The sequence below is a fragment of the Catharus ustulatus genome, chromosome 15, assembly GCF_009819885.2.
Source record: "Catharus ustulatus isolate bCatUst1 chromosome 15, bCatUst1.pri.v2, whole genome shotgun sequence".
Classification (NCBI taxonomy): Eukaryota; Metazoa; Chordata; class Aves; order Passeriformes; family Turdidae; genus Catharus; species Catharus ustulatus.
Genome location: NC_046235.1, coordinates 11,165,441 through 11,182,777, shown reverse-complemented (window position 1 = coordinate 11,182,777; position 17,337 = coordinate 11,165,441). Strand labels below are relative to the sequence as shown.

Here is a 17,337-nt window from a genome sequence, read left to right as displayed (position 1 = left end):
GACATGCAAGTGAAGCTCATGCTTCTGCATGATGGAATGGTATCTCTGAGCATCTAGAAACTAGCTTTGGGGGTTTTCTGTTCAATAAAAATTTTAATTTGATGCAGGTGTTGAAAGCTTTATTATGTAGACCAGAAATTGCAAATATATTTTAAACTTATTACAGTGCAGTTATGTATCACAAAGTACTTAATCATTTCATATAACTGAAACTTAGGGTTTTGGTTTGGTGTGATCCACTGGTTTCATTTCCTGTTGAGAGGCTTTTGTGTTGAGTTCTGAAAGCCTGACTACTCAATGCTGTCAGAAAAAGTACTGAGGAATCTACAAAATACCTTAGAACTTAATTAGAAATGTGGTAACTAGAATTTTCTGCATTTTCTTTGGTGCTATATGTGTTCTTCTCAGTTCGCTGTTGAGGGTTGGACAGAAAACCTCAGTGATAGATGTTTATTGAGTTAGCTGTGTTTGGAGTCATTACAGAATTGTCCATTAAAGCAGTGGATGGATGGAGACAGACTAGAGTATTTGCATTTGGTAATTCAAACACTTTGTGTTTCAGATCAATGCTTTCAGAAACATATATTGAAGTGGGCTTTTTGCTTTTAATTTCTCCTATTGACAGAAAAGACAGCTTTGATTTTTGGCTGCAAAAAGATATGAGGAAGAGCTCCTCCCCTTCCTTGAGTAACTGCAACTCTGTTCTTGCTAACAAAATATTTGGAATTCCACTTGATGAGCTGCAGCAAGAAGGGCAACCAGACAATGAGGTTCCGTTCATAGTCCGCCATGTCGTGGACTATATTGAGGAACATGGTATGTATCACCTTGCTGTGTTTAAAATAATAGATTTCACTGTTACCCTTACAGAATAGATTGTGGGATTTGAGGAGTACTTGTTTTCTGAAATAAATGAGTCAACTGAATGGGATTTGGCTGGTTTGGGTACTTCCTTTCTTTGTTCCTGTTATGTGTATCACTGTTTTCTAGTCAACAGTAATGTAGTCAGCTCTGCAGGGCAGCTCATAGGAAATGCTGTGGTTTAGGTGCTGCTAACATTTCCCTTGTTATTTTATTGTTACTGGGCCCAAGACTGTGTTAGGAAGAGAACTGCTGAAAGTTGTGCAAGACTTGTCTAGAAAATGTTTCAGTCAGTATGAGAATTGTGCATATCTGATTATCAGTATTTTTTCCTATATATTTGTCCATACCAGAGCTAAAAGTTTATTTCTACAATTTTATTTTCTAACTCAGGGGGTCTGGAGCAAGAAGGACTTTTCCAAGTCAATGGGAATGCTGAGACAGTGGAGTGGCTCCGGCAACGATATGATAATGGAGAGGATGTGGACCTGGTTAAAGAAGCAGATGTACCCTCAGCTATTAGCCTTCTTAGATTTTTTCTTCAAGAACTTCCAGAGCCAGTTATTCCAGGCAGTTTGCACATACATTTGATGCAACTTTCTCAAGGTAATAACTATTTTTGATTCAAAATTATTTTAAAAGTAAAACCTAGTATTGAACTGAGATTTGTAGTGGTACTAAGGCATCTTTGCTCTTTGTAATGATAATGATAATGCTGAGGTGCACTTTGGTTGCAATGTTGTCTGTCAGGACTGGAAATGGGATTGAGGTATATTCACTTGGTGTGACAGCAGAATTCCCTTCTATGACTGTAAAATCTAGTGTGAAAATTGTTCTTTTCTTCCCATCTTTGAATAGATCACTGTGGATGGGTTTACATATAGATTGTTTTTAGCTTGCAAGTCCCAATTTGGTTCCCTTTTGTTAAATATACAGAAACTTCTCTTAAACTTGCAGTTTATTGTCTTTATGGTTTTTTTAAAGTGTAAAAGTTACTTCAGAAAAATTTAAAGTTATCTGTAACAAGGAAATCAAACCATATAAACCCTTAAACAGTGTTTTCAGATGCTGAAATGAGACTTTTGATTTCCTCTAGTTGGGTTTTGCCTGTCTGATAGACGTATCTCACTTGGTTTTCAGAATTACATCATCACCTGTATTTGAGGCAGAGGAACTGCTGCCTCAGAAACATGCGAAATGTGGTAGCAATTGTTGACCCATGTGTTGGTTCTGGTCTTCTCCCTCTTCAGCAATACTTCCATATCATTAGGTCAGGCTTAGTCCTCAGGATAACTGCATTATACAGCGAGGTGTGGCCTGTGTACATCGTTAGGAGCTCGTTAGGAGCAGCGTTGCAGGCAGGTGGCTCCTCAGGGACAGGTGATTTGGGTAATTGAGGTGTGAATGTGGTGATTCCAGTGCCCCTGGCCCTGTGCCCCACGAGTGTGTATCCCTGCTTTAGTTCCAGAGCACTTCAGTTAGAGGTGAGAACGTTCTGCCTTTGGGTCTCTGCTTGTTTAGAACTTAAATTTCAGGACAGATTAGTTAGACATAACATGTTGATGTGTATGTTCGGAGTGGGCTGATTGTTACCTCGCCTTGCTCCTTTTCTTTTTAAAAGTCAACATTGTTAAAGTACTTTTTAAAGTAATTTTTCCCCCCTGTTCTGTTTCCAAAGTGCATTTCTAGAGTAAGAACTGTCAATTAAATATTCATTTTAATGTGTTATGCGTTGAGACAACCATATCTGTGCTTGGCTGCCTGTATTCAGCTACTGCAGATGTTGACTGTGTCTGAGCAAATGAAATCCTGCAGTTCCTGCTTGGTGTTCCTGTGCATGCTCAACAGGGAATTTGCTCATGCTTCGCTTTGATATTAAGGGCTAGGATGTCTCTGCTCTCTCATCTAGAGAGGCAGAGATGGCTTATCATCTTCAAACGTGCTTTTCCCTCTCTAACTGATCTTAGAAGAGTTTTCAAGTGTCTGAGAAAGAAGGAGAGGCCTCTTTGTATCAATTCTTCCCGATATATGGAATTTCTCAGGTACAAACAGCTGTAAATTCTTTGAACCTTGCTGCCTCTAAGGCTGATGAAGTAACAAATAAGATTTATAGGGACATATTTTGATGAAGAGTATAGTTAAATGGGGTGAGAATGAGATTTTTATGGTGACCCTTTCTCAGATCTGAAATTGAATCAGCAAGCTTCAAGCTAAGCATGTGTGAAGATGATTACATTGACATAGCTTGGATTTATGAGTTAAGTATTATAAAAGCTGCTAGAGTGGTGAGAATGGGATGCTTATAAAGGAAAATGTGTCAAAGTGGCTTGTATGCCAGAAGAATTTAGATGGAAGTTAACTCGCTCTCGAGAGCTGTTGTCTATAGAGCTCTTCTGTGAAGCAATTGTTATGTAACAGTGGTGAAACAAGAACTTAACGTTTGCCCTCTGAAATCAGGAATTTGAGTGGGCATTAACTGGGAAAACGTGCAGAAGAGAATGTGGTGGATTATATTGAACAAATGCAAGCCGGTTTTCACATTTTAGGTTGCAGTTTTACCAAATTATATTTTCAGAAGTATTTGTCAGAGGCAAAAAGTTGATCACTCTTAAATATTAAAAGATATCTTCTGTGTGACTAAAATATTTTTATTATTTTTTCAGATTATAATAATGAAGATGAATTTGGAAGAAAGTTGAGGTTCCTCTTGCAGCAGCTTCCACCTGTTAATTACAGTTTGTTAAAGTTTCTGTGTAAATTTTTAACTAACGTAGCATCACATCATGAAGAAATTTGGTCAGCAAGTTCTTTAGCTGCAGTCTTTGGCCCGGATGTTTTTCAGTAAGTTAATTATAAAAGTTCATTCCCTGTTTTTACGGGAATTTCAGTGTCTCTGTGCAGTTTAAAGTCATTCCTAGTGCATGAGCAACAGTAACAAAGTGCACAATATGTTTCAGGCAGACTCTTTCTTGTTCCCACCCACTCACCCCGGTTTGGTTTTACAATTTTTGGTAAGATTTAAACAGCTGCTTGTCTCTGAGCTGTGACATCAGAAACCACTGTTTTGATTGTTGCATTATTGTATTTATTCTGAAGTTTAGGTATTTTAGTGATAGTATGTAAGGCTACTGTTTGTAGCAGGAAAACAGTTCCAGGGGAAGGCTGGTAAACTTCTAGCTTATATTGTTGTTTCCTCTGCACAGGAAAATATTTGACTTTTGAATATCCCTCATGAAAAGTTAATTGACTAAATAGTTGCTAATTCATAATTTTAAAATAGAAAATAGTATAAAGCTTTATAAGGCAGCAGTGTGAAGGCATGCTTTAAGCATGGGTTCAGAATGGGTAGGGGATAATGGTGTGAAGTGTAGCACTTAGTCATAGGAGACGTTCTGAGATATTCTTTGGGAAAATGTTGCATTTTGATTTTTAAACTAAAACAGTGTTGAAATTTTTAGTATTTACACAGATGTGGAGGATCTGAAAGAGCAAGAAATAGTTAGCAGAATAATGGCAGGGCTTCTGGAGAACTACTATGAGTTTTTTGAAAATGAAGAGGAAGATTTTTCATCTACTAATGATTTAAGCTCAATAACTGAGCAGGTAAGAATATTTTGAATGGCTATATGTTACCACTTAAGTGTCTGTTATACACATTTATGTTTATGAAAGATTTATTGAATTACAGTTTCTTTAGTATGACTTAGAAGTTTCTTGCAAACTGGCATTTTGCTGATTTCCTTTATGCTTGTGAAATTCTTGCTTTTTTTGTAAGTATAGCTGTGCTATATTGAAAAATAGATAGGAACTAAACCAACAGTGATATCCTGCCCAACACAGACACTGTTAGAAACAGCTTTCTAATTGCCACTTTAGGAATGAAGAACTGTTTTTTGATCAAATGAAGAATGAGTCTGTTGTTGGTCTTGGTCAAGAGCATTTCTGGGTGTGTCTTACAGAAACATGCAGGGTCTTGCACTCCAGTTGATGATGTTATCAGTGGTGCTTTCCTGTGCCAAAGTTTTTAAATGGTGTTTCTGATTCTGAGACTTAAAAAATATGTGTTTTCTGTAAAGAGGGAAAAGGATAAAAATAAGCAGTTGCTAAGGTAGATAACAAAGAGTACTGAATTGAAAGCCAATCTCACAAACTCCTCCTCTAGCAAGACAGGTAAGGCAGGTACTGGGGCAGTTGGCTGCTTCCTCTTCCCTGCAGTAGACGTTGGTCTGGTGTGCCAGGCGTGGGCAGCAGGTTTTGGAGTGAGCAGTGCCTGCTGTGTGAGCTCCTTGAGCAAATGCTGCTGCTCTGCACAGCTCCATGCAGGAATGTCTGGCACTGAGAGCTGCCACAGCCCTGCTGCATGCAGGGAGCTGCTGAACAAAGCTGGGCTGTGACTCCTGCAGCTGGGGGCTGAGGGCTGTCACTCAGCTCTGAAAGCCAGAGCTGCTCCATGCTCTCATGATTTGAAATAACTGGCTTGGCCGTGCCTCGTTATATGTTTCAGCAAAAGAGTTTCCTAAGCGCGAAATCTGTTTGGTGTGTGGTTTTGTTTGTTTTTTCCCTTAGCTGGCGGGCTGGTGGGGTGTCCCTTTAATTTCCTGGTGTCTCCACCAGATGTCAACAGTGCACTTCTGTCGGGCGGTGCAGTGGGGACAGAAGGGCCGCTGTCCCCGCCGGGCACAGCCCTGCTGGCAGCTGCCCCAGTGTGTGGGTGGGCTTTGCTTCACTGGCACATCCTCTTGCAATTACAGAGGAAAATCAGGGGTAAATACATTTCTTACTTGGAATGTAGTGCCATACAACACTTTACACCCCTTTTGAAAACTCACAAGTATCTTCTCTCTGTCTTCTGCGTAATCTTACACTTCTGACATTTCAATTTTTCTTAATTTAGCGTTTTTGTTTTGCAGTGCTGACAGAGACTATAAAGCATATTTTCTTGAGGCTGCTGCTTTAATTTTTGGGTTTGCAAGATTAGGATATCAATAATCAATCACAGAGGCATCTTGGGAGTCAATCAGAATCACTTTTTTCTATTTTCTTTTCATGTTTTAGACATAGTTGCTTTTTGAAAAAATTAAGATTGCTGTATTGAGTTGCCAGTTTGCTATATTATTTTACTTTTTGAATTGGTAATATTTTACTTCTTCACTAAAAACGTCTGTGTTTGGAAACAAAGAAACAAAAATAGACTAGAGCACAGAAACTTTGTGTGGTCATTCCCAGCTTTGAAGTTTGAGTTCATAGACTTCTGTATAGCCTTCCCTAAGAGGGTTTGAAAATGCTTCTGCTCCATGAATAAGGCTACCTGTGGAATAGAGGAGAATTATCTGTTTTAGACATAGAAGAAGAAAGGTTCTGTAGTTCATGATTCCAGTGTGGTTGGGATTTTATAATTTCTTCATTCTACTTGTGTTCATTTATAGCATCAGAGGTGCTTCTTGCTTTTCAGTTTTTGTCCAGCATTCAAGAGCAACCTTTTAATGGTGTAGAATTTACAGTTTTCCATAAATACAAGCCTAGTGTGCCTCTTTTTCCTAAAATTAAAAAGTGTTCTCCTCCTTCACATTACTTTGATACCTTTCATGCTGTTTTAATTCCCTGGACCTCTTGAAAGGAATTTTTCAATCCGTTAATGTTGATTAAATGTTTTTTAGATCAACGATCTCTTGGAAGAAGAGGAAGATGTAAAACTTGAGCAGTCAGAAGAACTTCCAGAAGACAGCACAGAGAAACCTGTTGAAAGGCCAGCTGTGGTGCATCTAGATATGACAGGGAGTCTCTCAGATTCCAGGAATGTTACAGCATCAACAAGGTAACTTGGTCTGCCTTGGAGTTTGGATTTAAAGTTTGGATTGTAATTTATTCTGTCAGAGAGAGAAACTGCCAGACCTTTGAGATAAGTGTTGGTGTCTACAAACTGAAGCTTTAAAAGTAGGTGCAGTTCTTATAATACTGAAATATGGGTTAAAATAACTGTTACCAAATTCAGCAGAGGAATGCCTGTAGAATCGGATCAGATTAAGTATGGGGATTTATGCAGGGAAAGGTAAAAAGGGCAAATTTTAGTCAAACTGTAATGTGGTATTTAAACAGTAAGTTTTCCAGCAGAAATAAGAAGAATCTGCATACTGGTAGATCCAAACCTGTTCTGTACCATCTGTCCAGTGGGAAATCCTGGGACTGTTTCTTGTCACGTGGGGCTGGAGAGCTGTGGGCAGGTTTGGAAGTTGCAAAATGTGATGTAGGCAGGAATGCTGGAGGGTGACCCAGCTTTGAAGAGCAATTCTCATAAAAGTGTGTAAACAAAATCATACTTTGATTTGAGAGCTTATTGGTGCTTGGTTGTAATACACAGATTTATATTTTACTTGTTTGTAGCATGCAAGGTTTTATTTTTAAGTCTGCTTTACTTGTACTTAGAGTTTACATTCTACAGATGGTGAATTTTACCTCTTCCCCTCTACAGCATGTGCTTGTTATGGCATTGCATGTAATAACTTGCAGGGAGGAGTGAGGAGGAATCTTTAATAAAAAAATGACTAAAAACAGAAGAAATGCAGGAAAAATCACAAATAACTTACTGCCTAAGAATGGATAGTCTCAAGAATATGGATTTTTGGTTGGAATCTGTTCACCTGCTGGCTTCATGCTTTATTCTGCATCATGGCAAGAAGCTGTAAAATATCAAATAAATGACAGAATCATGATTCTCTTTTGCAATTTAAATTATATTTTAATAGTTAATTATCAGTAATAAAACTTATTTTTAATTTCAATTTAATTTTAAAACAAGTTGCAGTTTAACTATTCACAGGTATTAGGTTGCTTCTGGAATGTGTAAACACAGCAATAGTGACAAATGCAACATGTTTGAGAGTTGAAATTGGATAGCCTGAAGAGAAAAACATTTTTACTTGATGTTTAAGGTTAATTAAAAGTGAATAGGCATTAATTATGGTTGGCATTTTACATAGTTTGTGGGGAAGGATAAGGAGGAATCCTTTAGAAGAAGGATAATTTTGACTGTAAAACCAGAACAACTGCAGGAAACATTTAAAAAGAAATAAAGTGAATGAGAAAGTGTTCTTTATTGAACTGTTAACCACTATAAATACTGTAAATATTTTCCCAAACCTAATGCCTTTTATGTAGGCATTTAGTGGCCTTTTTCTTGGTCTTAGTTTCTTGACATTAAAAGAAAAAAAAGAAAGCAAATGTTAATGCAGGTTTATTTGGATTTATTTATCATTGTCCTGATGTAGAGCCTGTGGCAACTTATACAGGAAAAGGGAGAAGTAGATCTTAAACATGATTCTTGCAGTTCTTTAAGGTGAGGTTTTCTTGCCTTTTTGTTGTTGTCAGATTTTGGGAACCAAATATCTGTGTGTTTTGGTCTCTCTGTGAAGAGTACTAAAAGAGATTGTTTATCTTGATTTGTGCAATGGGGCATCTGACCTTCCTCCTTCTCATTTGGACTATAACTCATTTCTAATTTTGCTTACTGCCTTTTTTCTCCACTCATTCTGTTTGTTCTTGCTCAAACCTATGACTTTCTTGCTCTGCATGGTTTTAATTTGACTTCAAGTTAGAGATCTTGTGAAAATGTGGATAATCATTAATGCACTGTGGTTTAGGGACTGCTTGAAAATGGTATTTCTAATAAACCTGTGGAGTGATCTTTGAGCCCATTACCCAGCAGGGAGCATTTGTTGCTCACAGGTTGGTGTTGAGCACGTAAAGGAAACTTATTTTCTCTGCCAGAAGTCTTTTCCCCATGGCTCTTTCCCTTCTGCTGTCCTGACTTTTGGAGTAAAGAATTGCTGATTCAGCATTGCAGCTGAATTTTAAGACATGATGGAAATAAGTACTTGTGAATCCTTCTCTGTCATTATTTCAAATTTTTCATCCCTGAGCCATGCCAAGCAGTATTTGCTTTAATTGGGCAGTTCTTCTCAGATGTTGTCAGTCAGAAGCCTTGTATAAAAGCTCTTTGTTTTTGGAGTTTTCAAAATTGTATGTGTAAAAATATGAGATATGACAGGCGGTAAGTTGTATAAACAGTTTGCTTCCAAATGCAGTGACAAGGGCAACATCCTCACTGCTTCTGTGATACTTTGTTAACCCTTTTGTGATTTAATTAGCTCTGAGAGAGAAATGATGATATTAACACCTGCCAAGAGAGACAAAATGAAAGGTATAGCTGACTGAATAGAAGAACTGCCTAAATTGCTAGAAAATACATTATTATTTTTCTCTAGTGCTGTTTTTAGCATCCAAATACTTTTTCCTCCTTGCATCCTGGAAAATCTGTAAACAACACGTTAGGAGAGCTTTCAAGTGTTGATTGGGCAGCTTATTGTCAGGAGTGACCTCATGTTGCAGTCGATTTCTATTTAGACTGCAGGGTTTAGTGCAGCACTCCAGAGGTGCCGCTCGCAGGCAGCCCCAGGAGCACAGCCAGCAGCATGCACAGCCAGCAGCCCACAGCTCGCTTTGCTGCCTTCCAAATGAAGCATTTTTACATGAAGTGCTCTTTTGGGATAGCAAAAATCATCAGAATGGCCTGCAAAGTTCTGCTGCACAGGTAAATATATGAAAAGAAAATGTTGTTTTGATATGATTGCAAGTAAGGCTTTAACTTTAAAATTCTGTGAGGTTAAATGTTGTTTGGAGATAATCAGTTGTGGCATTATTTCATTTTTTATTTTAATGAGAAATAAGGATCTGTGTATGGTCAGGAAATTACCAAGGAAAACTTGGTTATGTTTTATCTCCAGTTAATGTATTTTTGTACTCGAGATACATTTTTACTGGGACCTTTTCTGGCTAGGGAGCTAGTGCTGAGGGAATTCTCAGGAGGGAGTTAGCATTATGAAACAAAAATGTTTACCTTCCTGTGTCTTGCTGTGTCATGCTGCGTTAAGGCTCTGTCTGGCATTATAAATTACAGCTTTTAAAAAGTATCCTTGAACTGTGGTAGGTGGGCTCAGGAGTTGTAATGGTTTTTCACCTAAGATTGTCACATTTGTTTCAGAAAGTGCTTAATTGCTAAAGTGCTTTGTTGAAGATACTAAGATATTCCTCATGTAGTAAGAGGATTCTTTAGGATTGTAATTCTGCTGATTTCTGCACAGCTTTTGCTGAGTACCTCTAATGCTCCTAAAGGTGTTGGGTAAGAGCACTGGAGAACCATCCTGTGCTGGGGGCTGAAGGTTAACACACTGGGATGGAAAATTTTGTTCTGAACCGTGTCTGGAATGGTCTGGATTCCTTAGAGATGAGTTTGATTCTCACTATTCTTGACACATTTCCTCATTGTCTCAAGTGGTAGAATAAAAGGATTTCAAATCATCAGTTTCCTATAAATAGTGTTTGTACTTGTGCCCTTGACTGAGTTTTTCTTGCTCTCTTTTGCAATTAGGATGTTGCAGTGTTCTGTGCTCTAATTGCCTCATTTTTCATCCCAGTTTGTACAAGGAGTCACTATTTTAATAGTAAATCAATTTCAATCTACACAATTATGTATTTGTATGTTTAGAATACAAGCATAAGTTTATAATGCAACTTCTGTAGAACTTACTGAGATGGATACTCAAAACTACATTTTTAATATTCTGAAATCTTTTTTTCCAAGATCATGCTTCTTTTCTCTTACTTTGTTAATGAAGCTAAACTTTTAGCTTCATATTTTCATTTTTTCATTTCAAGTATTGCTAATATAAAGTATGTTTTTCAGAAAATCAACTTCATACAGGTCGTAGGGCTATGCTGAACTTCTGTGCATGGAAATACAAATGAAATGTAAATATCCTAAGCTGTAAACTACCTGCCATTTTTTTGTTTGGAATAAAAATACAAAATGTCAGCATGTTCCCCCTCAGTTATTTGATCTGCAGCTTTGAAATCAGTGGCTACAAGATCTGGCTTCTATGTCAGGTGTTCTAGTTTCCCAAAGCTATGTCTGTTTTGAAATAGTTAAGTGCTGCCTGTTCTGTCAGTGCATTTGGAATAGATCAGCTTTGGCTTTTCACCAGGCAACCACAAATCATAAGATGAACTTGAGTTGTTAGCCAGTTTCCATTAAAAAAAGGGAAGAGAAGAGATTTAAGAGCATCTCTGAGCACCTGCTTGTTCACTTGTGCCATGTGGGGTTTAAATATTATGCACTCTGCTCTTGGCCCAGTACAAGGTGTCTAAGGCAAACTAGTACAGTTATTTTTAAATAAATACTTCAACCACTTTCTTTATCAGCTTCTATTTAATTGAAAACCCTTTATTGCTTGTGTTCATGTACTTGGAGGAAGGAGAAACAGAAAGTCTGCTTGAGGAAATTTCTTTCTCTGGTGGTGGAAATATAATAAACCTCACAAGTTCTAACCAAGGTATTCTTTGCTGTGTTGAAACTGTTCTTGGGTAAACAGAGACTGACTGCATATTTTAGTGCAAGCAAGGCTCACAGCAGTCAAAACTGACAGGACACCTCACAGAGATAATAACTTGCTCAGTTCTTCAAGGGAGTGGCAAGCTCCCTTGTATTTCAGGGTTTACCTTATGCATTCATGAAAATAATATTTTAAATCAACTTTGGCAACAGTGTTGTTGCATGGTAAAGAGTAGAATAAAATCTTTTTCAGCTTTTTGAGCTTAGTTATCTGTAATAGAAAGAAAAAGCCTTTTTTTACCTCCCTCCATGTTAAGCTGACATTAGTATTTATTTTTTTCTGCATGAAGTATGTGTGTGTGCTGCAAGTCACGTCTGTTTATAGTAGATTTCTTGTCTTTTATTATTAACTGTCACTTTGTCTGAAGTTTTAAGTATTCTTTTTATAATAAAATTTTTATCTTATTAATGAAAAATTGTAGGACTACACATGCATGAATTAACTGGCTTGTGTTAGTTATGTTGATTTCTACCCTCCCACTCCTCCCTTGAGGAGTTTAAAGCTCTAGGCTGAAGTGCCTTTGCCTGGACATTTCCAGATGCTTTACAAATGTCAGACTCCTGTCCCAGAATCTGCCTTCTATCTCAAATGTTGTAGCTGTGCTCAGAGTGTGCTGTGGATCTGTTGAGCATTGCAGAACAAAATTAGGCAACAGTGGGAAGAACCTGTGGAGGAAAGCAGAGTAATTTGGAATTTGCTTTAGGCAGCAAGATTAAAATCTGCATTCTTAAGCAAGGTGTCAGGAAATGTTTGACTACAACATGATTAGTATTTCCCATGGGAAAGACCATACATCTGACAGCTTGGAGCTTCATAACACAACAAATATTGGCTCTTGAGAGACAGAAATCTGCATTGCTGCTTCTACAACTTTCTGCCTTGGGGGATGGTGCTCCTTAAGATTTTGTCATTTAAATAATAAAGGAACTGCAAGTCTGGGTGTTCTTTACATGTTTATTCTGCTTTTATTAGCTCCATCACATGCAATATTTCAGTATTTTTTAAAGTTGTTTTCTGTTGACTTCAAAACTTCTGTTTAGTATGATTATTTTTTTGCATTATATTAACTTTTTTTTCTTTATTGCAGTGCTCATATCTCTCCCATAAGTATCTTGCCAGCCTCTGCAGAGTAAGTATAATGAAAATATAAAATGTTCGAATTGCGTTTTTACTAGAACATGTATAGAAGTTGTGTATCCTTTTCGAAAAAGTTTCATGATTACAGTTGTGAATGAGCATATTCTAGTGTGAAGAATTTCACTGATGGCATTTAACACCAGTGCAGGAAATACCTGTCAGTGTTGTTGACTGCAGGAGCACGAGAGCGCTGTGTGCATGCGTTAATAGTCCAAAGCTTTGGTTTTACACTTAGATACATCATAAGTTTTTTTACATAGTATTATGATAGCATTCACATTGTAACTTGAGCACCCTTGATACTGAATTCAGGGGAATTCTGTGTACAGATGTGGAGGAAAAATAAAAGCACAATTTCAGAGTTTGAATGGGATGAAATAATTGGGATTTTTACAGGCAGACTTTTAGAGACCTCTTGTGTGTTAGGGTTGAGCTGGCTGAGAGGCACTCAGCACAGTAGTCTGTTTTTAAAGAATACTGCTTTTTCTCTTGATGAAATTTTGGGTATATCCTGTGTCCATCAGGTACTTGCTGATTGTCTCTGCTATTTGTTGGCTTTTGCCTTTTAAGCCCTGTTCAGGAGAGGGTGCAGTCACATGTGATGGAGTGGAACCTGTTCCAGGGTTGATTCTGACCTGTTACAGACAGGATTTTACTGTCACATTAATATATAAGGCTTTTATAGGCTTTTGTGTATGATTGTTAAAAAATGTTAGTTATTGTAATGTGTTGATTACTCTTAAAATACAGTTGATAAACTTCGTAATACTTTATGTAAATCTTACGGATTTAAAAATAGTAAGTGTAGTAATTTCTGCTGCCTTTTTGGAAAAGTTAGTCTCTCTTGCCTTGAAGTACTGCCATCAAAGATTCCTGTCATGTAAAGTTTATCTCTGCCTTTCTGTGTAGTTGATCAATGCAAAAGTAGAACTCTTAATAGGACTTTTCTGTCTTTTTTTCTTTTTTTAGCATTTTAGAAAGAACAATCAGAGCAGCTGTAGAACAGCACCTTTTCGACCTGCAGAGCAGCTTAGATAACGATCTGAAGCATTTACAGCAGCAACGACTGGGCTGTAACAATGGAACAAAAAATCCCAGTGGGGATGAGGAAGGATCTAACAACCAGTAAGATTTTGTTGTGTCTGTAATGAATTCTGTAGGACTGTGTATCTTAACTCTTCCAAAAAAAACCTACCCAAATCCCCCAGCTCAACCCAAAGTTATGACCCTGTGCAAGTAGCACAGGAACTTAAGTTTATTCATTTTAAATTTACTTAAATTTCCTTTCATTCTTATGTCACCAATGAGACTTATGACAAAATTTTAACAAATTAAAGCTATTGTAGATTCAGTTTCATAACCCTGTCTTTTTGTGTTTCCTACATTACTGCTCTGGCTGCCAGTGTCCATGAAAGAGCCAAAAATGGATAGAATGACTACTGTGGGCCTCTTTGCATAGAGTTCCAACCTTATTTGATCAGATTTTATTTTTTCTTGTAAGTAAGGTTGGATTCTGAGTGTAGTGATTTGCCATGGCAACATTTGGAAGCTACTGGTACATTTTGGTGCTTCATTAAAAACAAATAACTGTCATTAATACCCAGACTTCAAAAATGTGTTGTTAAGATTTCTTTGTTGCTCAGAGCTGGAATACATGAACAGAGCCTGAAATACATGAAGTGTTCAGTGACTCAAATGCTCTTTTCTAAATTGTTCAATCTTTAGTGGTTTTAGAAGACAGGAATAAAGTTTGCAGTGGATCATAAAAGTAATAATCATTGCTGGTAATGATCAATTAAATCTGAGTTTTAGTGCTAAAGATTCAATGTCTTTGAAGTAATTTGTAAGTGGGTAATTGCCTGGCAGCCCTGTAGCAGCTGAATTCCTTCAGTCCCAGTGTAAGTGCTGTAAAGGTTGCCTGATCTCAGAGGGGGAGGCTCCAAGTGCCATCACTGCCGGTTTGAAACCAGTATCCTCCTCTGGCACAGGCACTATTCCAAATGCTTCTGATCATCATTCCACTGTGGATTAACTGTAAGAGAGGATACATGATATCATTCTTCAAGGGGGTGTCTGGGTTCTTTAAAGCAGCTGACTGTGCACAAGGCAAATACACAGTTAAATTAAGAACTGAAAGAAGCAGTGATCCAGTGCCAGTTTCTTAATACTAACTTAATGGCTGGATTTAAGAAAAAAAGAGTTAAAATGTTAATTTTCAACCTGTCCTGTTTATTACCTCTCTATCTGATAGAGAAGGAGCTTTCTTAATGTGGTTTGGAATTCTTTTTGAATGAGGAGAAGGAAGGCAAACAAGTCAAAGGCTTGTGATGAATGACAGCCACGTGGTAACAGGGGTGGTGGCACACACAGAATATATGTGAATACAAATATGGTGTCAATTAGTTTTAATCTATCTGGCTGTAATGTTGCATGCCTTAAGTTGAAGTCTCAGCAGACCAAATGTTAGAAATAATGGGATTTCTCACTAGAGGAGAACACAGTAATAGTAGCTATAAACTGACTTCAGTACTGAGAAGAGTGTAGCTTCAGCAATGTCATTGAGTCACAGTAGTTTCAGGATGTCATTGCTTCTGGCTGTTGTGTTTTAATTCCTTAGGTTGTTATGGTAAGTGTGGGGTGGATGCTTGGCCCTTCAGACAAGAACCAAATAAATACATTTTAATGTGTGTCTCATGTATGGATGTACAAAACATCACATAAATAATTAATTTTCCCTATAGGTCAGAATAATTCTGTTCCAAAAAAACCCAAACAAAAACCACTCTGTTTGATAATGTTTAAGGGGGCAAATAAAAGTGGGGTTTTTTTTGTGGCTTTTTTTTCTTTTCTTTTTAAGGTGTAACAACAGGTTTCTAGTATTTCTGTTTGTATCCTTAGGAATGATGTTATTGAAGATAATGACACTGGTAGCAGTGAAAACACAGGAGACTGCTCTGAAGTATTGGTTTGCACTGATTTAGACAGTGAAGCTATAAAACATGATACTGTAACTGAGGAAGAAGAAAGCATTCAGGTGAGAGGAAGAGTTTCCTGTATATCAAATCTTAAATTGCTGCAACTTTATGCTCTAGAGGTCCAAGTTTTTCCAAGGGCTCTGATGTAGCATTACATGATGCTCTTGCTCTGTGCAGTCAGTTGTCTTCATTTCTGTGCCATGTGCACTGAGAAATTTTTGTGTATTTTGGTGTGACTTGTTTGGACCCTGACTGATATTTTCCATTCTTCTTTCACAGATACCAGCCCCTCCTTCTGCTGAGGTAAGTCAGTGTATGAGGCAGCATAGCACTGCTTAGAACACTGTTGGTGAAGGCTTCCTGAGGAGCAGAGCTGTAGAGCTGAGATTGCAGCATAGCCCACAGTCACCTTGCGTGGATCAGCAAAGGGTAGCAGTCACCTTGAGACTTGGCAGCCTCTTGCCTGTGCTTGTGCTGAGAAGGTGTGGTTTGTCATTAGCTAGTTACAGCCCTTCCTCTCTATTTCCACTTCCTTCTCTGGTAGGCAGAGATGTCCTGTTCTTTTCAGCACATCTTTATCTCTTTCCTAGTTGATGCAATCAAGGAATTCTGTAAAATACGTGCTGATGAAAATGAAATCAAGGATAACAGTAAAGTGCAGGGAAAAGAGTATTTTTCCATTCTGCATCAAGCAGCATGTATGCAGCTGTCAGATAATCCCTTCTAATGAAAAAAAAATCAAATCTGTAGTTCTTTATTTATTTGCTGACACTTTTGGTGTTACAAATCTGAGTGGTGAATTCTGTGGGTGGAGGTGTTTGTTACACGTGTAGAGAAATTTCTACAATGATTTTCAGCTTCTTGCCTGTAAGTCCATAAATCTTCCTGAAAGATAACCAGATAAACAAACCTATTGTTAGTAGACTTAAATTAGCTAGAAGAATTTAATAGGTCTTTGAACTTGAAAAGATGGGAATGGATGAGTTAGCACAGTGAAACTGAGTTGTCTGGAATTTTTATTTTTATTAAAACAAAATGTTTCCATAGTGCTTTTCACTGTTGTGATGTATTCTGTTGTTTGACTTCTGTTTGCTTTTGGGGATCCCAAATGACTTTCTTGAATCACCTAGCAAGTCAAATTTTCCACTTGTTCCCACAAACTAGCATATTGTTTTGGAATCCCATTCTGTAAATTAAATTTCACGAAATGTATTCACTTGTCCTGATTCTTTCCTTGTGTTTAAGTGCCAAAACTTGTTCTAAAAAGATAATTAGATTGTTATCCTATAGCACAAAATACATAAAACACGGTGTTTGATATAAAGGGGAACATGATGCTTGGGAGCACACAACAGAAATACTTTTGTTGTTGTACCTGCTGTCATTCTTGGCCTTTTTGACTTTTCTAATAGACCTCTGTCCATTGCTGTCAGTGGTAAGGTGACATTTCAGTGTGAAGTTTTGTTTTCTTCAATGTTAGTTTTTACCATCTTTTTAATACTCTGTTTCAAATGTTACTGGAGAGTTGTACCATTTGGGGAGAGGTTAAAGGGAAATGTGGTTTTCCTGTGTGGTAGTATTTTGAGAGGAGCATGCAGGGTTGTAGGAAAAGAAAACTCTGCACGTGAGTTCTCCTTTGGGCTTGAAATGGAAATAGAAACAGCTGTTTCCATAACTCCAGTAAGTGTGACTATGCAAGACTTACACAGCTCATCTCCAGGGTGGAAATTATCTGTTAGAGTATGACAAATGCACTGTAATTAAAAATTGTTTCCCCAAATTGGAATTTGACTTGAGGACTGAAATAATGTCAACAGCAGAATGGTCTTTTTTCTGATATGGGTGTCAGTTGTTGTCAGCAGCATAAAACTAGCAACTGTTGGTATGTTTGAACTCTCCTGGTAACTTGATGTTATATT

The 17,337-nt window shown here is 37.6% G+C and overlaps 1 protein-coding gene across 5 annotated transcripts in view; it reads left to right on the top strand.

Annotated features, from left to right (window-relative positions):
- FAM13B (family with sequence similarity 13 member B) overlaps window positions 1–17,337 on the top strand; it is a 45,260-nt gene that overhangs the window by 10,970 nt on the left and 16,953 nt on the right. For all 5 annotated transcript variants that reach the window (XM_033072909.1, XM_033072911.2, XM_033072913.2 and 2 more), the window contains exons 3-11: window positions 626–816; window positions 1,255–1,467; window positions 3,525–3,702; window positions 4,320–4,464; window positions 6,519–6,676; window positions 12,394–12,435; window positions 13,413–13,568; window positions 15,342–15,477; window positions 15,698–15,721. In XM_033072909.1, coding sequence (XP_032928800.1) covers window positions 660–816; window positions 1,255–1,467; window positions 3,525–3,702; window positions 4,320–4,464; window positions 6,519–6,676; window positions 12,394–12,435; window positions 13,413–13,568; window positions 15,342–15,477; window positions 15,698–15,721 — 1,209 coding nt within the window. In that variant the 5' untranslated portion in view covers window positions 626–659. The remainder of the gene's footprint in view (window positions 1–625; window positions 817–1,254; window positions 1,468–3,524; window positions 3,703–4,319; window positions 4,465–6,518; window positions 6,677–12,393; window positions 12,436–13,412; window positions 13,569–15,341; window positions 15,478–15,697; window positions 15,722–17,337) is intronic.